This window comes from Varroa destructor, unplaced genomic scaffold, assembly GCF_002443255.2.
Source record: "Varroa destructor unplaced genomic scaffold, Vdes_3.0 BEIS01000002.1, whole genome shotgun sequence".
In the NCBI taxonomy this organism is placed as follows: Eukaryota; Metazoa; Arthropoda; class Arachnida; order Mesostigmata; family Varroidae; genus Varroa; species Varroa destructor.
Genome location: NW_019211455.1, coordinates 35159400 through 35186927, shown reverse-complemented (window position 1 = coordinate 35186927; position 27528 = coordinate 35159400). Strand labels below are relative to the sequence as shown.

The 27528-nt window shown below is 38.7% G+C and overlaps 1 protein-coding gene and 1 long non-coding RNA gene across 4 annotated transcripts in view; one reads left to right on the top strand and one right to left on the bottom strand.

The window, feature by feature from the left end:
* Positions 1-7170: 7170 nt before the first annotated feature.
* On the bottom strand, positions 7171-26752 carry LOC111244968 (uncharacterized). Its single transcript, XM_022792610.2, has 3 exons — positions 26647-26752; positions 7795-8191; positions 7171-7532 (listed from the first exon to the last, which is right to left on the bottom strand). Exons 1-3 carry the CDS (start codon positions 26683-26685, stop codon positions 7171-7173), a joined length of 798 nt encoding a protein of 265 aa, XP_022648345.1. The 5' UTR covers positions 26686-26752.
* The window catches only part of LOC147757722 (uncharacterized), a 32800-nt gene continuing 12587 nt past the window's right edge, over positions 7316-27528 (top strand). For 2 of the 3 annotated variants that reach the window (XR_015320956.1, XR_015320954.1), the window contains exons 1-3: positions 7316-7455; positions 21936-23044; positions 23823-27379. This is a non-coding gene — a long non-coding RNA (uncharacterized LOC147757722). The remainder of the gene's footprint in view (positions 7456-21935; positions 23045-23822; positions 27380-27528) is intronic. The other variant, XR_015320955.1, reaches the window with a different exon arrangement.

Here is a 27528-nt window from a genome sequence, read left to right as displayed (position 1 = left end):
ACGCTAAATGGCTGCATGCAGGTTCGACAATAATTTTGGAAACGTTGGCTTTTGTGTATAGTGTTTTTAAATCTCGTAGAGTTAGTATTTTCCGAGTGATACGTAAGCGGCGGTCGGCGCGATATTCCGATCAAATAGTTCACGTGTCAATGATAGTTTTGGACGCGTTTTAATTGTGGATCGTCTCCTCCCAGTACCTTTTCTTGGTATGGTCTGCGAAAGATTTCCCTGTTATGGTTTCTTTCAGGCCTAAATACACAAACTTACTGGTCGTTTTCAATTAAGCACAATCTACGCAATCGAAATCATTTTTTGCGAACCTTTTTTCCTTCCTAAACTTCATTTCTATTTTAATTTTCTTTTTCGGAGACAGATTTTTATTCACATATTTTCTTGAAGTTGCGAGGGTCTGTTGCAGGCGATCTGTTCAAATTATACGTTACGTGGCCATTAGCTTATAAAATTATCTTCCCGACCTAAAGACGCTGCATAAATATTTGATATGCCGTCAACGCCAATCTACGGCGTCGATATTTCTCGTTATGTAACACACTACAGTGCACCATATATGGATCTAGACAATTTTTGTACTTTCTCCCGTAACCTCTATAGTATTATTTGGGCATTGCTTCTTATCAATTAACAGGACCGCCTCTAATTTAGCTTGTGCAGGTTTTAAGTCACATTCATCCATCTAACTGATGATTTCAGAGAATGTTTGCATTTCCCAATTCTTGAACTCCTCTAATGTGCGACATCGTGTAATAACTGCAAATTAATTTGCGTTTTTTTTTGAACAAAAAACATACTTTTTAAAAACAGGACTCATCATATATTAGGTTTCACAAAAATCAATTCCTAAGGACTCCAGTAGTTATTAGCAATACCGAATCGTGATCGGTAATCGATCGGTCCCCGAGGTAACCGAGTATGAGACAAATCAGATAGTGGAACATAATTTGTTTAATAAAGCACTGTAGGACAATCCCACAGGTCAGGCTGTTAAATGCATTTTCAACCTCCAGTAGAGTAATGGAGTAAAGATACCTCACGTCGCTGCATGAATCCTTTGCTTCTCGTAGTGCATTCCAGTAGTCCATTAATCGTAATAAAGATGCTCCGATTTCTCCTTTGTTTATTTGTTTGTTTCTCTATTTGATAAAAGCTTCTTCTGTTAAGTCGTGTAGCAACTTATAAATAATAGACCCAATCATCTTCACAGGAATGCCCAACAAACACACAGGACTTTAAGAATCATTTCGTTTAGGAATTGATAAAATCTCTTTTCCCCATATTGATGCTAAACATTCATATCTGGGTACTACAATCTTCGATTATCCTCGTGCGAATTCCTCGATTATCCTCCTTAAACTAGTGCGAACTCTTCTTAGTGATTATACGGGTAAAATTATCCCCGTTGCTCTGGACGCTTTTCACAGAGGGTTAAAGTGCTTGACGCTGGAGATGAGACTATATTGGGTTAAGCGGTGGTGTAGTATATAGGAATTGATATGTTTCTGTAGAACTCCCGGATTCTGTACAAGGGCTAATGCAAAATTGTCCGCAATCGATGTGGCCTTTCACATTATCCTAAAGACTTCTGTCACACAAAAGACTCTTTTTATTACTAGGGCTTAAAAACTGTTGCGCCCACTCTGAACAGCATTTGCAACAAGCTACTACAACCAAATAAAGGTTAACCAATCTATATGATGTTTCATGACGGGTATAGCCCCAGTGAACCGACCATGCAGCTCAGCAAGTTGGACATAACAACATTACGTCAAACGTAACGAGGATATTCTGCCAAGACACCATATCTGTCGCCAACCGCTGCTTCTATTTGGAACAGATAGCTCTGTGCCCCCGTTGGATCTTCTTCAATTTATTTAGTGGGTATACTTACGTTTCAGGCTACGCAGACTGGTACATTGGTTTGGAAACGTAAGCTTTGTGCACGTGTTGGAGTTGTGTGGCTTCTACCTAAAAGGTGAGTTTAATGCAGCTTTTCTTAGTTTGCGCCTCGCTATCTCAGGAGGCTCTTACCACTTAAGCTTGACTAAAGCTTTTTGGTCCCATGGGTATTGCTAGATATAATTCGCATCTAAACATATTCTGTCACATCAGGCCTAGCAACTCTTGCTTTATCCACACATGTTCTTCCAAATTATATTCACTTCACATTTATAATCGGCTTGTAATTATATAATTTGCAACTATAAGTTAGTCCCTCCTGGTACTTAAAGACTAAAGCACTCACGTCTTTTTACTGTGTCGTATTGTGCTTAAGTATACTTAAGTAAATCGTAAATAATAATAATAAATATTTGTTCTTATATTCTAAGGTTTTCTGGTACTATATTTTTATTTCTTTATGTTAACTGCGTTTTTTTTTGTAATTTAAACTTGAATGTTGATTTTGCACATCAAAAAGTATTCCGGTCTTTACTTTTAATAATACCAAATACCCTTAGCAAATAGCAACAAATAAGAGGACATAAAATGCGGTCGCCTCAAACCTGTGCCGATCTCAGTGCTGAGATCTCTGTTGTTAGCTAACTATTGCCTATGAAACAAGTTACTCCCTGCTGAGAACGTGTTTTGTGCTTTCGATGTTGTCATGGATGATATATATATGACAATCACCATTGCTGTGATAACGTGCCTCTTTATGCATCTTAAGGTTATAAATGATTATTTAAACTCTACTCTGAGTGTCGTCAGTTTGCTTTGTAGTTAGCTATCTAAGGTAATGACTAATACGAGTATCAAACGTAGCACTCACAAATTCTATACGCGAGCCTATCCTGTTGACCTGATTTGTCTTTTCTTAGGGTGAACTATACTAACTTAAACGAAAGCCATTATGCGGGCGTTAGCAATGTAATTTCTTACGCTGTGCATTGAATCGCCGATGACAGCGTTGATAATTTTTGATGGAACTAATGAAACTAAATGAAAAATGACTGTAATATTACAAATCACTTGTATTACATCATTATTTTGGCTAATGTATATGTGTTTTTCTTTAATATTGCACACTATTGATATCGTTATTTGAGTGCAGAATCACAACAGTAACTACACACGTTTATCTTGGATTTGATGACGGGTTTACAAATACTGGGCTTCGAGTAAAAAATTCACGCACGCTAGTTAGTGGCAGCTCATTAAAAATACGGATTTATCAAAAGATTTACATTACGTATGCTTTATTGGGATCCAATCTAAAAACTTACTAAGCTAGTTAGCCAAGTTAGTCTTTAATCACCAGCTGTGTGTATGCTATGGGTCACTTTCCTCTTGGATTATGATATTGGTAATATTTCAAGGAAGGGATTTTCCTACTTATTACCATGATTAGAAGCTTATTTTGTTAATTATATGGTGCCGTTTACAGTACCATCTTCGATTCTCTGCAGAAGACCCGGAGCTTAATGTCCAAAAAAATGTTCCTACTAGTATATTTCCACAGGACTGTCACTGACAGTGCTTGGCCTATATGTCGACATGCAAAACCATCATTATATAAGCTGTCACTTTTGTCATAAAAAGATACTTTCTTCAATTCCTAAAATGTTCAGCTAAGATGCCTCTTTGCAGGTCAACAGCACCTTAGAGAATTCTAAGCACAATGTTGAGGGCTGCAGTACTCTACCAAACCCATTTTAAGACATGTCTGGGTTGGTGTTCGCAATAGGACCTTATTGATGGGATGTATTGTCCTTGTGGTGTTCTCCTAGATTGTAGCGTCTTTGTTACTCATCAAAAGCTGCCCATGTGATTCCTGTCTTAGTGCCATGCACATACAGGCCAATTTCCGCCTGTGGAGCTATTGGTTGGGTTCGCTCCTCTGCATTTAGTCAATGAACTAGCAATATGTTGAAGATCTAGGGGTTTCAGATTTAACTGTTATGAGACCTACTAGGCGAAATTCTGAATATAAAGTTGCAAGGCGTAATATAGAAGAGGGCCAGCCTACATATTAGGACAAGTAGTTTAGGAGCTTGAAGCTTTATAGAACTTGCGCTTGTATGTTAAGTGGTTTCCCTGAATCAATTTCACCGCATTGTTGCATCCTCAACTGACCATACTGTTTAGCTCGAACTATCTGACGGTTGGAACAACGTAAAGCGTAGACTGGGGGTAAGGTAGATGTGAATACTCTTAGCGCGATTGTAGGCCAACGTACATGAGACGGATATGTGAGTGTCAAGACCTTTAAAGGAACTCTAGAACGCTTATTGTTCGTTAGACGGTTGTATTCTTAGCCATTTAAGTTTCATTCAGTAGATGATGACTGAACATCTGCACATTCTGCTCGACTCAAACTTTTCTGCATGACTTATGCACTCAGGATCCGTATTCCACTATGCGAAACCCTTACTTCCTCAGCATGTAAAGATGCGGCTGGTGTGGACAAATTGAAGGCTTTGTGTTACACCCAGAGCCGAAGTAGGCCGTCGAGAGAAACTGTAGCAAATTATTTTCGTTTCGATAACATGGAAATCGTCAAGTGGTGTTGGTTTTTAGATAGTTCATCACAAATAACTCAATAGACAAATTGAACTTGCGGAAATTCCAAACAAATCATTGCCATTGGTGTTTTTCACCTCTTTTCAATTAACTTAAAAGCCATTGGAAGCTGTTGACTGCAACTGTGCAACATAATAAAAATATGTAATGCGTTTATTACTCATACTGCGTAAGTCTGTACTCACACTGCTTCATAGCTGCTTAGAAAGCTCTGAACAGCGTACACTTAGCAATACAAAAAGATTTTTCTGGAGCAATTGTCACTGAACAGCGTTACGAACAGCACTGCAAAAACATAATACTGCACTTATCTGTGAACTCTGGTTTTTCTCCGTAACTAGTTTACCTGTTGAGCAAATTCGTTTTGCAGATGTTTGTTCATTTATAAAATTAATATAAAACATTTATATTTGAGTTTTATACAAAAGATTTATGTTTTCTCTAGTACAAGACTGCGAGCATTTGAGGTATTTTGAATGTGGTTTACAGGGCAACCTGGTACATAGATTATGTTAACGTGGCCATTCAAACAGTGCAATCAAAAATTTTAACGAAAAGGAGGAAAAGACGGAAGGAAAATATCGCCGTCGTTAAATGACCGTCCCTCTATCGCTAGGATGCTGCACCGCACATAATATGTATATATAATGAAGCAGTGGTTAAGTCGTTAGCAATCTGGATAAAGGCAGATGTCGACAAGACTCAACGAACCGGCAAATCCGCACTCGTAACAAAGATGGAATCGCATTTTCTAGGAAACTTACTTCGAGGGATCTGAGCGGGACTAATGCAAGAATCCCTGGCAAAAACGATGCGATGTAAGATTGTAACGTTATTAAATGCATCTGGGCCGACAGTCATCGCCATTGCCAACAATTTAGTTAGTAAAGCACGTGAAACATGCGCGCATTGTAAGTCAGCAACCGAGTCATCAGTGAAGAACTGTGTTCCCGAATATGTAAGATAGTTGTTGGCTTGATAAGCTTGGATCCACCGTCAGTTCAAGAATAGTTGTTGACAACAGATGAGGGAAGTAACAGAGCAACAGCAAAATCGTTCGATTGTGGCCTAACCAGGAAGGCTCCTTACATGGGCTAGGATTGTGATAAAAGTTAGTTGAAAGCTTCACTCATCATAAGATATACGCGTCAAAAGAAAGAAAGTCATTAACGTTATCGATCGTACACTAAACAGCCTAGCACTGGCTATATTCGTTTTCAAAATTGAAAAATAACGGCAAAAATTAACACGGGAGCTCCAAACTGACGAGAAAAAACGAACAATTAAAATAAATTTGAAACTGAAGATAAGCGCTAGATATAACCTCTATAGCGATCACTTTTCGAAAAAGCATCGATAAAATTATAGCTTGTTTAGTTCTATTTTCATGTTGTTTTTCCCATGAATCATCAATCCAGAACCCAGAACAAGCTTATGAAGCGGCATAGTTAGGATGACGGCAGATAGTTCCAACTATTCGTAAAATTTCCATCATAACAACTGCAGCTTAATGTAACTTTTTAGCCATCAAATAGGTTTAAAATTTCGACTTGAGGTGTCGAAGTGTTTACGCAGTGCAAGTAGGAAGCGTATATATACATATATGAAAGATAAATTAAAGGTAAACTTGAAAAACAGTATTACGTAGCACGCATACGTAAAATAACATACGGTTGGGTACTTTCATAAACTACAAATCCGTGTTGCAGAAGTAATTGCGATGCACGCAGTACGGAAAAACTGACCAAAGCAAAGCACAAAGAAGTTTTTTAAGATAAAGCACAAAGAACAGGACAGCGACTACGTGCAACGTTGATTAAGAAAGGGAGATGCACACGCAAACGCTAACTCAATGCGGAAGTTCACTAATAATGATAGTATAGATAGGAATATAGATAGATAGGAAAAACATGTAGAACATTCGTCTTTCGTTATCACAATTCTCGTAATTTATTATAACACCGAGCTAAGATGCAACATAACAGCACTATATATTATTTATCGTTTCATGATAACGAATTGATAATAAATTGTATCGTAAAATATTGTTGAAAAAAATAATTCCTAACATGAATAACAAGGCATGGTTATAATTCTCGGGAATAGTAAACTAGAATACCAGCCAGTGTTTGGATAAAAAGAGAAAACCATAAACACGTACAACCCAAGGATAACTAACAAGGATAACTCGCAAGTAAACAAACAATTTAGTGAGAAAATGTGCCAGATAAACAGATTTTCAATGTTAACCTATCTCTATCATCCAAGTTAATCTACCAGCGCTTTAGAACAGCGTCAATGAGCAAACTTTCAAGATATCTTTTTGTGTGATTAACTCGACGGCCGAACAACGGGTATTTTGCTTGTAGACACAAGACAGTTTACCATGCAATAGTTTTGGGATATTTATGGTATTGAAATCGACTTAGTTGCATAGAGCAGAAGAGGCACAATAATGCGTGCAGATTAAATGATCAGCTTGTATCCCAAAATTCGGAAGTAGGTTAAGTAGTTATTTCACATTCTAGTATTCCGAACTAAATGATGGCCAGCTTTATCTGAAATAGGCAGGCGTGTGCAAGTAAGCTACAAAGTAGATGTCAATTTGTAATCCATCATCCTTAATCCACAAGCTCACCCCAGATAACCATACCCAGGATACATCGGTGTAGGCATCGTACCATATCCACCGTATGGACCGGAATACTGTGGTGGCATATAGGTCGTAGCTGTAGCGTATTGTCCCCCATACGCGTGAGAGGTTGGACCTTGAATAACACGATGAGCTGCGGCGATCATTGATGCCACGAGTGGTGAGTGCGAATGGCTTAACTGTGTGGCTGGAGAATACGCAAGTGGTGCAGTTAGCTGCGGAGCGTACGCACTAGCAGACATACGCAACGGCGGCATCTGATAACTGTAAGTAGGTAGGGTCTGGGGTGCGTAGCTATATGGTGGATACGATCCGTAAGCAGTGTACGCCACCGTTGGACCAGCTGTGAAAACATAAAAAGAGAGCCCGGTAGCATTTTTGAGGGTTAACTAGTACCACACGAGCACAACCGGTATGATTTTAATTTCACCGTGTTGGTTAGCCAGTATTTAGCCAGTGTCAACTATTCTCATAGTGGATATCTGAATGAGATTGGCATGCATAAAATAAAAAGAGGTTGACAAGACTTTTAAATCAAAATGGCGATCTGGCATAGATGCTACAGGCAGTTTAAATGTGAACCATATAGGAAGTCTCAGACTAACCTGAACTTGCTTGTGGCAAATATTGCACAGAGCTATACGGTTGACTAGAAGGGTATCTTTTTTTCGAGGATCCATTGTTAGGCTGACGTACGATTATAATTCGTGATGGCACATGTTCAGAGGCAGACGTCATCATTCCGGCATGTTGAACTCTACTGTCGCCTTGATAGTGATAGTGACGCGCTGACCCGTGACGAGGATAAACGTGACCATGCGAAAGAGCATGGAAATGAGGAGTTGGGCTTTGAATATATCGGGCGCTTGTAGTAGACCCTGACCCAAGCAACTGTGACGAGCTTTTGAAGAAGTTTATATATTTTGAGGTTCGTTTTGGTGATTCTGCGGATGCCTTTCCATCAGTCAAATACATGACAACGAGGGGCAAAAGAAGTCCCACCTAGAAGAATCATACGGTGAATTCTGATGAGACAAGGCTTCTTCGATTACGTGTTCCTGTAGCCTGCAAATGCAGTTGTCTTCTGCTGCTTTGAAGCTCCAGAGCATCGTTATACTGAGAAGTGTTCCAAATTATAGCAGTTGCTCACACTTCTGTTATTTCATATCCAAAATTTGGTTCGATTAAGTGTAATCCGATACGTATGTTCCGAAAACTTTTATATTTACTTAAATTTAGCTTCCTTATTTTAAAATTAATTGGATTGATAGACCGGTCGTTTGAAAGGCATGCAGATAATAGGAGCTTCAGAACATGGAGATTTTTTTCATTACATATTCAAAGGATTTCCTCTGCTGTATGCACAACGTAAAGACAAGGCCTCAATATGTACTAACTCTAATTAAACAACTGACCTTTGTCGTTTGATAGTAACCACGAAAATGTTTATAGCGCAATCAAACAGTTGTCTATGAAGTGCAATTTGAAGTCCGACTTTATTCTAAGCTTCTACAAGAAATTCGGACTGTGATATCGGAACCCTCGCCCTGATAAACTTTGTTAAAAAATCAATGAGACGTTTCTTGTTAATAGGTTTTGATTCAAACTGCTTTGTTTGAAGTAATATCACCTGGATATAACACACCCTTAGGACCGCTTGTTCCAATTCTCAAAAGATTTTTAAATTCGATCATTAGAACAGTTTTTGTGCTCAAACAGCGACTTTTATTTTATGTCTCTTATCTTGTCGAAACGCTTATTATTTGGAAATTTTAGTTTTGGGAATAGTAAACAGTTATTTGGATTAGGTTCGGCAAATATAGGGGTTAAAACAATACAGGCATCAAGTTTTTCGTAAGAACTGCTGTGATGTGTGTCATCATGGAGGACTCTGGATCTATTGCACTACACTTTTGGGGCCTTGCGTCAGACAGACTTTCGCAATCTCAACTGCTTGATAAATTTTTTAATGACCGCGCAACCGGAGGGCGTAAACTCATGACGAACAATTTTTCAACGGTCAACTAAGTAGCACTTTAGTTTTGGGCCTGTACCGTGCGACTTTCTTCGATGAAGGTTCGTCTGTTAACAGATTCTTGGAAGATCCTGCCTTGGTCTGCTTGTCGTAGCCGTATACCCACGTCTATTCTTCGGTAACACGTGTACAAGCAAGTTTCGCTCCTCGAGAAATCTCAAAACGTTCTCCTAACTCAGTTCTCCTCGGGTTAGTTAGCTGCTTGGCAGTCCTCTGTTCCGACACAAATTTTGTTGTAAGCCTTCCGAGGCCTAAATAATTGGGTCAATAACCTGGCCAATTGAGAGTTTTATCTTTTCTGCTAGCTCTCCTATGATGATTGGCAAGCCGGAATTGTTCACCCTCTTTACGCCCTCGTCCGTAATTGTTCTCAAAGGCCTTCCAGAATAAGTATCACTTTCAATAAACTCCTGTCGTCTTAGAAGCGTTTGAACCACCCGTTTACTCTAGCCCTACTCGCTGTCCGGTTGCCGTGGTGTTATGCGATTGATTTTATTTTTTATACAAAACCTAATGCACGCTCATCGGAAGACTAGAGATTGCGGCAGAGTAATTAACTTGAATTAGTTGTAAAAGTTGTCATGGACCTTAGGGTTTCCTTTCTGGTTTAGATCTTTGTTAGCATACTGCTCAAGCCTTTTAGTCAACGGACCTGGTATGTAACACATCATTCTGTTTTCTTAATATGATGAAGAATTATATAAAAACTTATTCTAAATTCGGATAACTTCAAATTAAAAAAAAACCTGTTTTGAATTGTAGAGACCGTATCTCATGAAACAAACGCAAGAAATTGAGCTTATACAATTGAGGTTTGTTAAAGGTGTGTTGTTCAGATGAGGTATAAGCTGAAATGATCTTGATTTTTAATAAAAATTTACAGTAAAATTCTATACACGATCAAATTTTAATTACAAGTAGAGCCTTTTAACTTAACACAAAATGATCTGGCGTTCAAGAGGCGTCATCGATTCGAAGTGGCAAAACGTAGTGCACCAAAGATGGTGCTGTTGTGCTACCACCAAAATATCAAGCGAGCAGAAATAATTTTCGGATTTATGCACTTTAGTATCTTCTAAATGATCTATAAGCAATCAGTGATCACTTAGCGATTAGTATTATTATAGCTAGGCAGGATGGCTAGGCAGTGAGGATACAAAGTAATCATATAAGTTGTATATTTGAAACTACCGTATACGTATGTATATTCGCTCTCTTTGATTTAACAAAGATGTGCTTGGTTGGACTTGAAATATGCCCATTGAATGATGACACAAATAATAGATAGTAAGCTGACTGGAGGAAATCGTATTTCGGAGTTTAGTTCATCTAGGGTGGGCTAAACGTGATGAGTTTTGTTTTACAAATAGGTACTTGACGAGATTTTTATTTTAAAATTTTTATTTTAATTTCAAGTTTAATTTTTAGCGAATAACTGATGTATTTTTTATTATAATCTTTAACGTAAAGGAATGGTGATGAAGATTGGTAACATTTTATCACATATCGAGTAAGATGTAAATTATCACACAGAAGGCAGCAAGCGTCCTACGTTATTGGAGAAATGAAGCAATTTTTGTTATTGTAATAATAAACGCTTATTTTTCTTTTGCGCACGTTTTATAGTTAAGCATGTTCATAAGCGTACGTTTAGTAAAACAGTGAGATGCGTACTTCCATCACAATAATTTGGGCTGGAAATATGTATAGTACGTATTGTCCCTGTTCCACCACTATGGCCCATTATCCTTTCTTCAAATCTTTCTTAAAAACTTTCTTCTCAAAAAAATTCCGAAAGGCGCCTTAAGTCAGTGGTGTACAAGACAAGAACTGTTCTATACAGGTGACCTGTCGCTTTTACTTGCAGCAATTGTTAGCCATAGTCAATATCTATATGGGCTTATTTGAACTCGAAGGGAATAAAACACGAGGCGATGAAGCTCCGTCGAGTTAAGCCTGTAAAATCGGAAAGTGCAGGAAAGCGTTGATAGGCACAACAATTAAGAGTTCATACAAATAAATGGCCGCTAAATACAATAACTATTTAAGGTTGCGCTTGCCTTGTTGAATCTCGAAATTACCCAGCATTGGCAGTTTCTTTACCTAATGGCATACCAAGCTAAGCCTTCCTAAACGAATATTGGGACTTCGTTTTACCAAATCTATTGGCCTATTTAGTTCAAAATGGACCATTTTTCTTGGAAGACCTGAAGCGGAGATTCTACGAGGAATAAAGGTGCGTAGGTGGTGCGAATGTTATCACCACTTATGAGAACAATGCGACAACCTTGGACTACAATTTTTTAAAAAATGCTATGAGCGATGAAACCTGAAAGGGTCAAAACAGGCCAAATCGTTATTTTGTAGAACATATTCGAATCGACAAATATTGTCTATGTAAACCAAAAAGCACATGACGTTGTAGCTGTTTTAAAGACTGTTGCATATTGGGTCAGGCAAGCCACCGCCATACTATAACTTCTCTAACAGTTGCCGCAAGTTCCTGGCCAATTTCCCATCTATCCCACAGTTTTAAAATCTTTGAAAACATGTTATCAATGTTTATATGCTCATAATTGGTGTTCAAAGGAACGCCAAGTAGTGCTTCTAGAGATAAAACCGGTAACCACATTTTAATTCCCGCTATCACCTCAATCTACTGAACCGTTTTGCTAACATGTGCACGGTCAAAGCTTCGTTCCTGTTCATGTGATCGTTTGGCGCGCCACACTGAGCACATTTGAAAATTCTTTATGTTTTAATGTAGACACAGCTTATAAGACTATAAAAACTGTTTATTTTTAACTCATTTTTTCTTGATTGTGCCTGGATAACGCTTCCAATGAGGATCTGTTCAGCAAGTTAATCTAGCTTCAGTATTGGGTTTTATAATGTAAATGATTCGCCAGTCTTTTCACGAGCCAGTCTTAAGCGTTGTTGATACTGCTTCAGCCTGCGGTTTTGGAAGAAGCTACATTTGACAAAAAGCTACGAGAATGTATTAAAGCGGCGAAATCGATGTTAGTTTACGGTCTACCCTATAGTTTAAAAAACCGAACGCATCATCAGCCGAATATGTGCAGGAACTTGAAGGGAAGACGGTTATGTGCGATTTCGGGACAACCTATGACCTGAAATTAGTCATGATAATGGCTAAACTGCTAACAAAAGTAAGTTAATTTGACATGGCTCGATGGTCGAATCTAGACATCCGCGTAAAAAGACTTTTGTAAGGAAACTTTGAGAAATGGGTGGATGAATGAGTGGGGAAACATTACCAACAGCGCCGGAGAAACACACAAGGGATACGTGTCTATAAGGTCAAACGTTTTTTGTATTCGCGTAATAGTGTCCAAAAAAGGAAGCTGTAAAACACTCCTAGGACGGGGTCGGCCAAAGAAAAACACGATCGGTGATTGAGAGATCAACTTATATTCAGCTGCAAAGCAGAGTATCGTGAGTAAATTGTCGGCAGAAACACAATTAGCTTCACTTGTGGTGTCAGTTGAAATTCCAATAGGCATGAAGCGCGTGACTGTAATGGCTGAGAAGATTCAACGGACTTAAAACGACCTAACTAGAAACCAAAACTATACGTCGCAAAATTGGACATAGTAGCAGTGCCGAATGCCATCACCTTATCAAAGTATTCGATGAAGACATGTTACAGGGATTGCAGGATAAACCACACAACGCCGCCTTTGTGCTTATAGCTTAGCAAGAGAGAGTGTGCGTATTGGCAAAATGTGTCTACTGTGGAAATAAAAGGCTACTTGAAAGAGATGTGCAGATCAAGAGATACTGGATAAGGTGAGATTAGGCGCGGCAGCAAGAAAGTGAAAACTATATTAAAAAATCCAAATTGAGCTTCTGGTAACCGCTTGAATTATTTACCGGTATGTGCACAATTAAACGCACAAGGAATGACAATAATAGTTAACTTTTGCTTTGAATACACGTTAATGTCGCTGAAAATATACGGCTTGTTAATATCAAGCTTCTTTACCAATAACCCCATCGTTGTTGATATTAATGAGAGAAATTCTGGGCGGTAGTAATTGATTGTAAACAGAAAAAGACCATCCCCGGTCAAGATTGGATGTGCGCCCTCAGTAACCAACTAACGACCCAAGACCGTTTGCTTTTATCGCGAAAATAAAAAGACCACACGGCCTCCCAGTAGACTACTCGCGAATCAAAAACAAACACGTATGAAAGCCTTGTGATCAGAATCGTGATAATAATATACGATGGCGATTGGAGACAAGTCCATTATGTCACAATTATGAAACAAGCACTACGGGTTGTCGCTCATCGGGGATGTTACTATTTCTATGTAGCATTGTACTAAGTCTATCAAGAGACCTAGCGACTAAATAACCGAGGTGATCGCAAATCATAATTAATAATGCTCGCTTTATTCGATTATATATACTAGGACTTACAAAACCAGCGGCAAGAGAACTATTAATTATCATTGACGCCCATAGAAAACGAGTAGATGCAGGTAGTTTGTTTAACATCTGACATTGAGGCAGGGACTGGAATCTTAAGAGAATTTTTCGTTAACTTTGATATTCCTCGTTGTAATGCTGCATGTTTTTCGAATACAGAATTTATATAAATCAATAAATAGTCAACAGATAAAGATGCTGTAGACGTGAACGTATTACTCAAGTCTAAATGGTTAGATAAGGCGTAGTGTGCGAACAATAAATTCGTTCTCCAAGAAAAATCAAAGTAGATTTTTAGCACAAACATTTTACTGCATCGAAGGCTTTGAGCGAATAGAAACGGTGGTCAGGCCCAAATGTTTGAAAGATTATTTCGTGGGGCACATCCAACAAATTAAAGACAGAACCGGATCGATACCTAGAAAACAGAGATCTCTAAGGTGAAGTTTGGCTATGCGACGTATTAGCGAAGAAGCGTTCCTCAGTAATTTTCTTAGGGAAAATATCCGTAGTGTCGTTAAGGTAAGGATCTTGCCGAGTCTGACAGCAGAACAGTCACATCTGACAGAGAAGCTGGGAAAGAGGACAAGAAAAACTTCCAAGGCAGGCACAGCAGTTGCCGTGGGGATCGTATTATCATGCCTGGCGGCCTGTAGAATACTCAGCTGACTTCAAAAAATTAACGCAAACAAATGACCGCACACAACACCGGCAACGTCGGAGGAAATAATTAATTTCCAAGAATGTGAGCAAGGCATTCAATGTAGTACCTTTTTTCAGCATAATTAAAGAAACCAATGTAGCTGAAGTTTGTTTTCGTCGTCCATGGCCAACGTCTCTGAATTACTGTATAACCCCAAAAAAATCAATCTCAAAAGGTTATCGAACTGGCTTCCACGGACCGACTAACGTACCCCATAACCGATGCCCCGACTTTCCGGATCTCTCGGCGCTGCAATGCGCTGTTCAGCTTCAGAATGCTGCTTCAATCGATTTTTGGCGATTTCTTCATCATATCATAAAATTACATCTACTATTCTAGTTGTAGACCTGTCACGTTTAGATGGTCCCGATATGTATGCCATCAAAATCCTAAAACAGTTGTTGACGATGTGGTGGCTTTATCCGCTTTTGGCAACTTTGCTGCACTTCACATCAACCGCTGTCCTGGTACTAAACGTATCTTTATCGCCATGATCCGGATCTTTAGATGAATATCTTGTCTTGCATCTCCACTGTTGTGAGGCTTTTGTTACTCTGGATCTTTGTCTTTTAAGTAGTAATATATTAATTGATGGTTTTTATAAGATTGCTATATATTACCGCTTGCCGCTCTGTTCCCTGACACAGAACCTTCTTTGTCTAATGGCGTAGTGGTAACTGGCGTCGTCGCCATTGCACCTGCTTTGTCTTTAATCAGACTTCATTTGCTGGCTGAAATCCATCCACCGGTTATGTGTTTGTCTGGGGGTTTTTCTCGTATTATTTTTCAAAAGCGCCCCTCAAATCATCTGAATGGTATTACAGGTTTTGAACCTGCTCCATTTTTGTTAATTCGTGTTGCTCAGCTGCTCTTCCGAGCGTACTCGCGTTAGGTGTGCTCCTCACCAAAGTACTTGCATCGCTACTGTAATTTACGCAATTAAATTCTTGATAATATATTGAAGTACCCACTTTAACAGCTGTACTTTCTTACCAAAACATTTTTTGCTTAATAAAAAAGATGACGCTTCGTTGAATTTGTTTGGCTGCTCGTATACATCTACTAATGGCTCGTTCAAACGCTGTAACTTCGACGACAGCTGCTGCTCCTGCTGCTGATAGCTGCTTTATAAAATTTGTAATTAAAAAGCAATTAAAAAGTTAACCTCAGCCTATCGACTGGAAGGCGAGATTCTGGCTCATGACATTGATTCTATGACATATAATGCCAGTGTATGATTCTTGGAAAAGGTCATCCGTAACACATTACGAGGTCAATTCATTGATTTATTTAGATCATAGAAGTAACGGGGATCACCTGGTATGAGTTACTTGAGATTCTAAATTTCTTTTGTCTACCGGCACTCTTAAATAACCTACATTACAAACCCACCATTCGCTATTTTTTGCCATCTGTACTGTTAACAGCAGTCTACACAAGAAAAAAATTTCGTGCTTTCAACGCTAAATACCTAAGCTGGTTGAATACGATTCTGGCATTCAATAAATTACTAGCTAGTCTGTTAAAAGGCGTTATGTATCCATTGGCTACGCCCAGCGCAATGATTGATTACGCTACGCCTTAGCGTCGCTCTAACGCCGGCTTCAGACAGCTTCCTTGGTATACTGTGGTCATTGTCACAGTCCTGCATGTCAATTGATCAACAGTTATGAATTGCAATAAACGATGGTTGACATCATTATGGGGGTTCTACTGCATACTTCCGTTGCAATTTACGAAGAAGCTGGCAAGATACTCGTCGTATTGCCAGATACAATTTTCGAAGTGCTATGCCGATAGTTCGCTGCCAATACCATCGATATTCACGCCTTTGTAGTAACTGACGAAGCTCCTTAGGAGCTTAGAAGATCACGCAACGCATCGGTTGGATTAACCTGCTGATTTTAGCAGCTCCGGCTAATCATTTTCGTAGGCTTGTTAAGCTTCGGGCAGGTACACTTTTCCAGGTTTGTGCTTTTTACAGAAATTCATTGTTACGCGTTGCCCAGTTTGCGCAGTTCTTCCTCTTTACTCAGTTTTGCTGGATCTGATCGAAAGGACTTATGTATTCATTATTAGCTACAAGTAATCGATTGTCTTTTCTTTTACAGTGCTCCCGTTGTATATGGACGCCCTTTAGACCTTCTGATGCGTCATCATCTCTTTTAGTAGTGCGCACTGATAGCAAAGAAATAGAAGATTCTTATTTTACATCTACAGGGTATGGCTTCAAAGTATTACTGTCGGCGATTCTTTTCTACAGTTGTAAGTTGTGTTGGATTTTGGGCCCTCTTTGCTTCACAAAATCCCGTGTGGATGCATAATATTATTAAGTAAAGGTGTGCCTACCTTAGGGCAGCTCTAGGCACATGATATTTCCGACATACTCACCAATGTAATTCAATATAATAATCTGATTTTTAGTCTAAACTGCATTTATTACGCTGTAGATTCAAACATTCTTTTTATACTGTACTATAAGCATTTTTTTTTTTTAAAATAAAGAACGAGTTAATGGCAATAACGGAATAAATGGATTTCCATCATTTTGTAAAAAGTTGGAACCAGTCGCGACAATTGTAATAAGACGCTAAATAATCTGCACACTTTTGCTTGCGATACTCCGACCAGTCACTTCAGAGGACAGTCGGTGTCCAAGTGTTAGTACTTTTAGTTAATAGTGATTAAAGGATGCTATAGAAATCATATCACTCAGGACATTTTTGAAATGTGCAAATTGTGAAAAGGTGTATTCTGTAATATTTTTACGCTTGGCTTATTTTAATTTACGGTTGGTAAATGTACCGAGAAAAACCGAAGTCATCGCAGCGCTCGATTGTAAGGGATAGCGAATACCTTTTAATTGCAAGATAAGCAAGCAGACCATATTTCAAAATAGGGCACGTGTGACAAGCACCTACAATCGAACAAGCTAGAACGGCATGTCGTAGCTACCAAACTGTATTGCAAATACACTACTGTGATATCTGAGTTCTCGACAAGCTGCAACTGAAAGAAGCTGTTACGGTGAATAGGAATCTAGAAACAGAAAGCAGAACTACTAAACCTCACGATCCTATTATTATCATACGTAGTAACTTGAACAGTGCTTCTTTCACTGGTCTATTCAGAAACACTTAAAAAAGACATCTGTTCTTTACAAAAATTTTTTGAAATCATCAGATAGAAGAGGGATCCCAGGGGTACATTAAAACGATTCTAAAAAAAGGATCACGCAGGCGCTTTAGAAAATCTTTTACAGGCAGTTGTAGAACACGGCGCTTAAGCTAACACTAGCTCCACTAGAAAAAAGAAGCTAATGATCAATGCTTTTACAGAGAGCGTAATCATAGGAAAACTTTCCGGTGCTTTTGATGCCATTCCAGAGCTAGAGGGCAAATATTATCTCGCCACGCTAATTATACAGTTGGGCGCTAGTTTGGAATGGCCACGCTCACATGCATTATTATTGCAAATGAAGTTTCTGCAACAAGATGAATTTTCATGAATTGGATTGTACGTCCGATCGTTAACGGATAATGATTTCCTGTTGCTTTAAATGCCAACAGATGAGCCGTAAGGCGGTAGGGTGCATAAGCAGGCCTGTCAAGGACAAAGGCGCCATATATGTGCAGGAATCTCGAGGAATTTTTTATTCGAGGATTGTTAGGGGTCCCTGGCACATTATAACTCGATTCGAGCAAACAATATACCAAATTTGGCGAACTGATTTGAATGCCTGAGTACAGATACAGGGAAAAACCCGTCGAAAAAAACACTATGAATGAAGGTGGAATTTGCCCTATACATAATAACAACTACTTCAGCACGAACCGACATGTCTCAAGACGAGGAAGGTCACCTAAAGATACTCAGGCAGAAGAAAAAAAGAAACGAGATCTCCTGCACTAGCCGGGCGGTAGAACGTAAATCTAAGGAACTGAAGACAGTTCTTAAAATCTTTCAATTAAGTGTCATCGTAGTAAGGCGTTACACGTATCTTTCGATGAGATCACCTGCAGCTGAAGAGCAACCTTGTTACTTATAAGTAAACCGAACAAAACCTTGTGTAAACATAATGATAACAATACAAGAATCTGTTATTGATGTAACTGCTAAGAATAATGGGGGCAACGAATGTTACAAAGGAAAAATTTATTATGAGTTCAAATTTCAGTTTTCGGTGGATTCTTCTTCTTCTACTGTAATCCTATGGGAACTACGAAAGAATTAGGACAAAAGCTGGAGTGACTACTAAACGCACGTAGGAGTCTTTATATTTGAAACTTCAGAGCTTCTGTAATCTGACGTTTAAGACATACACGTAAAATTTTCAAGACCTTCTCTAACTGAGACGCTCAGTGACTATCACTACAGCTGACGAACCCATTTTATTTACCAAGAAAATATTGCAATTTCTTGGGACAAAAAATAAGCGTAAAAACCGAAATAGACAGATAGATGCTCATGAAGAGCTAAAAAACGCAATTACACTTCAATAGCCTGTGGAAGATAAAACCTACATATCATTATCGGAAATGTATATTACCAAATGTATAAATATATATCACCGAAACACTGAAATGTGATGATGCTTGAAATGACTAATCAAACGTTTTCGGGATCAGGGGAATGCACGAGTTGTAGCTCAAACTCATGTGAGAGATCCTTCAACATGATTAGAAGAACAATGATAGTCTCCTGCCTCACTAGGAGAGAGTGGGAAGACAAACCTCGTTATCAGTGTTCTCCATGCACTTCTACTACAATTACACCAGTTGCGAAACTTTCACCTCACAAGACGCCATCTTCCCTTTAATTACCGTCGATGAAATACTGGTGACGGGCACATGTATAACGAGAGGGAAGGCTTCCGAGCCAGACGGAGTTTCGCCAGCGGTGGTCATAGTACTACTCGAAAAGTGTCCAATATTTGTTGTAAAGGTAGCCGACAGATACTGTCGGAGAGCCTACTTTCGAAAGTAACGAAGTAGTTCATTCTGACCTATGTCTCCTTGGAGCTTTAGACAAATGTTTTGAAATTTAACACTGTCTTTATTAGCGCAGATATTTTTGTTTAGTAGCATTACTTTAAAATATACTCTTGTATGCATCTTTTCTGTATGTGTGTATACGTACACCTTCGTTAAATAAGCCTCTATATCCTTATTTCTAGTTCAGTGATGATTTCTCCTAAATGGACTAACTGTAGATCTGTATTAGACGCAGCCCGAACTAAGATATACTGGCAAAAAAGAAACACGTATAGAACAAAACTGCGAGATGTCGTGGAAGAAGCTAGCTTGCTTTCAAATAACCGGAACGGCTTTTGGAAACAAAGAAACAATGTCCTCGCGCGGACAGTCAAGGATTACTGAACTTGTAGTATTGCAGTATGAATGATATTAATCTATAAATTCTGAAAAACAGAGCGATCATCAATAGGAGTTCCACGTTCAACACAATAGTAGGCGTCCCCTAGGGGCGTATATTTTCTTCCCAGGAATACTGTTTACGATGGGGTTCTTCGGCTTGACGATTTACCCCTGGGACTGGAGCTTGTGGTTCACGCTGATGACTTGTCAATCACAGTCCGCTCTTCGGGTGGACTACGGAAACGCAAGTACAATGCAGTCATATTGATAGGCAAATGGTTTAGGGAAGCAGGACTTTAAGGAGGTTATGAAGGAATCGATACACATATGCTATGCAGTTGCTAAAGCAGAAAAGAATTTGACAGCGCTCGCAAAGGTCATGCCAAGTGAATATGTGCCGTAAAAAGGTGAACGCAGCCTCCTTATTGCAATCAGAAGCCACAGCTCTTTACTATGTGAGCAATATACTTGCAACCCAAAACCTGCCGTAAAATTTGCAAAGCTAGAAGAGCACGAGCAAAAACAAAATGTGTCGCCACACTGGCAGTTCTCGTACACCGCACCTGAAAGTGCTTGTCCAACAACCCCTATCGAGGTTATTAGAGTACAATCTTGAAATTTAGCTCAAAAAATGTTTCTTAAAGCTAAGTGATTTCTCAACATGGTATGAATTCCCACACACAAAGGAACACAGCTTCTATATTACTACCTCCAACAAGTATACACAAAAACAAACTACCTAATAGTGCTTACCGATATGCAATTTGAGAGCTCAGAACACTGCTCGTTGAACTTCTGCGGTCCAAATAATGTGATAAGGCACTTAAGGAACAATAAAGTCAGACAAAATTGGCGCTCATATTGAGACAGACCACAAGTGACGGGAGTATAGTGTCAACATTAATTGCTGTATAACAAAGCAAGGGAAAAGAGCGTTAGATTTACGCTTCACTAACTACTCTGCTTAGTTCGTGAATCGTAAAAAACAGAAGCAAAACGAGATGTAATAAAATTATTAGTTAGGAATGAGGCCTACAAGGTTCAACCCCAACACGAAATCCAAGAACTTCAGTGTGAAAACTTTTCTTTGCAAAATCACTATGTAGGCTATTTGAAAATTAGACGGTCATTGAGATCGCCGTACTAATTCCACGAAAATGCTCTGAGAGGCCTCGTCTACGCAAAGAAGAACCGCGATATGGCATGGAAAACTGCCCTGGACATATTTTGTAAGTTTTGTAAGGTTCAGGCCAATGGTCAAGCACTCGTTGCAAAAGACAACCAAAATAACGTGACACCAACTATAAAATCAGTTTATCGTTTTCATATGTTACTAAATAATTTATTATTTAACATAGGATTAATCAGAAACCCTACTTTATGATGCAATACATTGTTTGACAATGACGAAGCCGGATGCCATTAGGATGACACGTCATGGTTTACCTAATTCAGACGCAAAAACTAGAAGATCTCTAACTTTTCTTTTTTTTTCAAACTTTCTTTCGTTCCTTCATTTCTACCTACAAGTTCTAACTGAAAGTTTATATGACTTCTGGAGTGTTGTGTCAATTCCCAATGTCCTCTAATCTACAGGTTGAGTTTTACGTCCGACATCGCCATTAGGCATTCTATAAGACGGCTGGCTCGAAACGAAGTGTCTACATCCCTATTCCAACCTAGAACACCACGTGTTCCTAAGATTAACAGGCAAATATCTTATTCACTAAGTCACAGGAAAAATGTCCTCAAATCTGAAAGCTTTTTTGGTAGGTCTATCTAAGATTCGCATTTCTCTTCCATCTATGATTGCCAACCAGAAATTACATCCATTAAATTAGAGGTTTCTAATTAGTGGTGCTAGGCTCATGATTACTCCTGCTGGTCCCAATAGCTCTCCGGACGCAAATTTTCCGTCATGATATCGCTCCTAAATGTTTTCGTGAAACCAGAACTGCTGCGGACCAACAACTCGGAAACGAATCGTACACTTCAGTGTAAACCAGGACCGATGTCTGAGTAAATTCTCAAGAACATACTGATTATGGGACCACAATGAATGACTGAACTGTATGGCTCCAGAGCCAAAGCAGATGTCACACCCAGTACCACATGTTCTTGTTTTATGTCGGCATTGTGGTCTTTAGTAGCTTAACGGTGTTAAATTTTTCCGTTGCAGGACAACATTGCAGGAGTCACAGGTTGATGGGCAAGCATTGGGCATGCAAAACGCGTTTATCGGATAGACCGGACTGGATGCGGCTTGTCTATCGTACTTCATAGGTCATTTATTTACACAGGCTGTAACGCCTGAAAATAACCCAGCGAAGAAAGGATTCTCTAGAAGATAGTTAATCTTAAGTGAAGCACGAGCGTTACCTATTACTGCGGAGACCGGGTGGCATCATTCAAAGAATGTTGCGATTTATAAAACCCGATTTCTTCTGCTTAAAACTGGTACGGATGCCCTTAAATTCAATATCCCTTCGGCGCTTCTGGCTTACAAGGGCTCGGAAACTAGCGCATGAGGGGAGACTATTACAATACTTCCACATGTCCTTCGCTGGTTCAAAAAAAAGACTAAATAAGCTGTCGTTAAGACAACTTATTCAGTCTTTTTTTTTTTAACACGACCATTAGAAGCAGTGGGTAGAACCGTGGAGCATTTATAGTCTCTGAGGATTTCAGCAGCCTGCAGATTTTTTGTGACTTACCGAATAATTGGAACGGCTGAGCCGAACTACGTATTTACTCACTAAAAAAACATTTTTTGACCAGGCGGATGATTTTGTTACCACGTGTGGCTCGAAATACCGCGGTCTATCATAGATAGTTTCATCTACTCTACTCTTTAACCTGTACATGGCTGATGTGCCAGTCCTTGTCTATTTATGAACTCAGCTGTTGATCTACGATGATAACGTTCTGCTAGTAAGTGGCAAATCGGGCAAACGGTCGTATAAATAAAGAGTTATTTCCGCCGGCACAAGCTCTGGTTCCGTGAAAACGGCTTTCTAAAATCGCAAGTGCTTATGAGAGAGACATTTAAACAATAGTACGTGCGTGCGTTCGTAGATGCAATGTGTACTAGCGGGCGGCGAAGGCCGTTGGAGTATTTCTACTTCGATTTCGTCATGAACGGTTCTGCCAACCTACTGGTGGGAGTAGTGACCGTTAATTTTGTTGGGCAATGTCAAATGCCCTTATTACCACGGATGTTACCACAATCATAACCTTTGTTACATAGGCCTGTGATCGCGGACTCGTGCATGGTTCCGAAGGCCAAAGGTACGCGCGCAAATATCACGGAACCTTAATTATTATTTAAGCGCAGAGGAAGTGGCTAGTAAAGCGCTGGTTCCACCGGCCAAAGACAAAGTTAAGTCAGTTTGCTACAATACATTGTCTCAGTACCAATATATTCCTATAGAGTATTCCACAATTTTCTGTTTTGGTATTAACAACAAGAGTGATATTGTTACGCGTCGATCTTATTCCCGCGGATTGTATTGTACCGCAGATGTAAATTTTGCAATGGGAATAGTCGAAAGAAAGCTAAAAGGGAACACAGAACACAATATAATGATAAAATAATAAATAGAAATAGGCCAATGATAGATGAGAGTTATTGCTCACAAGTGATTTAAATCCAAAGACGCAAAGGATATGAAAGAAATTTGGCCACAGTAATCTAATTACTGAGCAGCTCGTCGAAGCAGGTCTGTTGAATACAAGGTGGAATGAGCAAAAGTTACTCAAAAAAATGATATAAACCAACCTATTTAATAGAACAACGAGGCAACGTAGTCTCAGGTGAAAATCATTAAAGAAAAGGAATGCATATTTAAGAAATATTTTTGGACATTTGTATTGAAGTTAACAGAGACATACCAGAAAATGCTAGAAAAAGGTTGTTTAGGTAAAAATTTGAATACGATTAAATCCCATTGACGACTGATCCCCTAAAAACGACTTGCTGATCTATAAAATATAGTAAAATGTACATACAAAGAACATTTTTCAATTAAATATATTATGCCTGCCATGTTTATCATCTTTTTCTCAGGATCAGCCGCAGCTGATGTTCGGGTGATTTCTATTCGTTTTGGCGATGAAGGACTCATTTTCAGAGATTTTAAAGGAGGAGCTAAACTTGGCCTGCTAAGTTTAGAGGCAACGGTGTTACGGCTACATCGAGTATGGTCTTAATGGCCAGAGGCCTGCTTCTAGTACAAGATACATAGTATCTCAAGAATTAGTCCGGAATCACATTTAGTGCCTACGTAATAGTGAATGCTGTAAAGAAGTGATTACATACGATAAAATAGATGCATGTTTCATTCAACTAGGTGTAAGTCGACAACCAGATACTTCTACCCCCAGTGTCTTTTGTTTGTGTTTGAATATAATGGGTACGCTTTTGCGTATAACCTAACGATAAACCATACATTTAGTCTATACATGCCTCTCATATCTTCGTGCGTCTTATATAAACTTCATCTTCCTTGGAATAATTAATTATATTAATGATAATAGTAATAGATTAATAATGAAGATAGGGTCAATTACATATGCGCGTCTCAGCTACCCTCTTTTTTCTGAATCACCTTTGTTTTGAATTGGGTAATTTACCTGCTATTTCGGTCAAGTGTAGTTTCATATACAACTGGACAATTCTTTTCCGTAGTTGTCTCTAACGGCCATTGCCGGCGTAATGGTTAATCTTCTGTACAAACCCATAAAGCGGAAAGCTTTGTCTCGTAGGGCAAAAGATGAAATCTTGCTACCGTTCCGCTTGTTTGTATCGTATATTTTGTATGTTATGTCTTTTCATTGCCATTTGACGCGGCCCAAATTGGGTTGTGATATATTACAGTTGTTTCATAGGTTTCTGCATGTTACGGTCTGATAAGCGGTACATTTTTATGATTTCTCGGGGAATCTGATATAATGTTACGATATAACCCGTTGTATATGGTCCTGGTGTTTGTTATTTTCGCTCTGAAGTTAGAGCACCCATTGTCTTTCTTTAAGTATTGCGTATAGTGCTGTCAGTACCACTTGGAACACAGTTTATTTTAGGAGTGTCCAACTGTGATTTATATTCTCCAGAAAAATTTTAGTGTCACCTTTTCTGATTACAAAGGTTCTAAGTTTATATATAGATTAATCTTGTCTGTACCTCAACTGTTGCGTGTTTCTTATGAATCGATTCGAAAATGCAGATCTGTACTCTAAAGAAACAGGTTTACTCGTTGGAATAATATATAGACACAGAAATAGTCATATAATTTTCGGAACCACTCAAATTTTCACTGATTGTTGAAAGTTTTTAGCGATTGACACAGATCAATGTAATTTGAGGTCATCCGCATACATGTTACACCATTTCGAATGATTGCCTTAACGTTCAGAGCAAATAGTCTAAGCAAAAACGATCCAACATAAGCCCTTTAGGCAATTCCAGATTGGCATTTGGCAAGATCAAATAGATCGCCGCTAACCCGTAATATAATACATCTGGCTTATAGATAAGGTATGATCCACGTGACCAGCTGGTCATCAACACTAAACGCCTTAAGCTTTAAAGTGAGCTGCCTGTGATTAACTCTGTCGAGCACGTAGAAATGTTGAAGTATGTGAAAGGAAAGTCATATTCTGTGAATTGCCGTAAATATAAATGCCCATGTCAAACAATATTGGACAACAAACTGCGTAACTTTTACTCTCACATGTCACACGATAAGTGGAAAGTTTTTTTTGAGAAATCTGCAAATGATAAATCTTTGGATACTTGGTTTCTCATTGCGAGCATCTATTTAAGTTTTTTTTTTTGAAAAAAAAACCTGGCTTATCAGTCGTCTGTATAAAGCCCATTAAATAGATGGAGAATTAAAATCTGGGCTTTCTCTGGAGAAAAAAAGCTTCAGTTATCAGGAATGAGATTGTACGCTTTCACGCAATCTTTGAAAAGTAGCATTTTGGGACTGGACAAACATTCTTATCTGGGTAAGTGAGTAGTTCACATTGGTACTAGCTTTACTACTGCATCTATAAGCGACCTGCTTGATAATCTAGAAGGTATGTTTACGATTTAGAAAGACCATCAAAAATGCAAAAATGAAGTAGAACATCATTTCCTGAGGTGTTCACCGAAAGCCGAATTGGCTTTGCGTAATATTAAAATCACGAATGACTGATCGGACGACTCTTGGCAGTCCTATAAACTGCATTGTCAATAAGCTTCTCTATCTCTAATGTAGCACCGGCACATAAACTCAATAATGCGAATACTCCTGGGTATACATGTCTATCACAATTACTTCTACTTCCCTGTAATTGTCGACATGTATTTGCAACCCTTGTATGATATTTTCATCATAGGCGAACTGTACCAGCACTCGTAAAAAACTGTCGCAAAAAGTGACGTATCTATTTCCTAACGATAATCTACTATTAGATATATTCTAGTTAAGCCATGTTTGAGCGACTACAATATAATTAAGGCTATAGTACTACATAATATGACCATATGAGATTCTTATATAATAGTTATTCCAAATCAGCTTCCTCTGTCTCAATACTGAATAAAATCATGAAAAATGCTGAAAAAATATTATCCATATAGCTCGTTAGTTGTTTTCTCTTTTTTTATACAAGCTAAAAAAACATAACGTTGTTTAATCAGTGTATATATATGCAGTAGCAAATAATTGCAGTTTCCACTGTTTGTTGGTTTAATTAGTTATCAGACGCAATCAGTGTTGTTTCAGCATTATTTATGATTGAAAAAATTGATTAAAACGAACTTTCGTCTACGTATCACGAGTTTGTGTCAGAAAAGAGAATTCGTGGAATAGATGTTTGGTATAGCTCATCTGTCGACTCACCACGACGATTATAAGGTGGTTTCTCATGCTACTAAACATAATCCTGTGTTCTTGCCGGTCACTATTGTAAAAATCTGAAATATGTTGAGCGCGTCTCAAGCGATCGTTCTACCTAGACACTTTAAAAAATACAACGTATATATATTTTTATATATGCACTGAAGGTTCACTGCGTTTCTACGCAAAGTTCCTTTAACAATAAGTCCCCGCACAAGAACTAATCATGACTATATCTAATGTTGAAACTCGCCGACAACGTGAACGGAAAGTCTAGACTTCCCTCCTTACCTTATTTTCATTAGCAAAAAGCCCTCTCGCCAATGGTTGCGGCATAACTTCAACTTTTCCTCATGGTAAGACTCGTTTCGTGCTACAGCAGTCTTCTAACAGTGAAGTAGTTTCGAATCAGCGCTTGAAGAGGATGTCGCTCCCTCGTGCGTGAATATTTACTGCAGTTGATGCAAATCTCTGGTTAACGCTTTGGTGCCTTTGCTATAGTAAAACCACCGACATTCTCTCAGCCACAGAGAATGATGGCATAGCCTTCGGCTTTTACCGACGAACTAAGACAGCTAGTGCCTCAAAATGCGGACCTGCGATATTCTTATGACTGTACGAAGTATGCATAATGGATGGATCGTGTCCCCTTGTTGTAATCCATACATAAATGGACTTGTTTATACTGCCAAGTAAAACGCGGGAAGTGTAAAAAACGAGAATGCCGTTGGACAAAGTAGTTATCTACAGTTAAGATATTATGCAATGAAGCTTGTCATATTCAATTAAGTCTGTGTATGAACTAATATATATAGCCACATTTTTATTAACATATTTTATTTCCAGAATTTTGTTGGTAGATAAAGTGCGTTTCTCTAGGCTAAG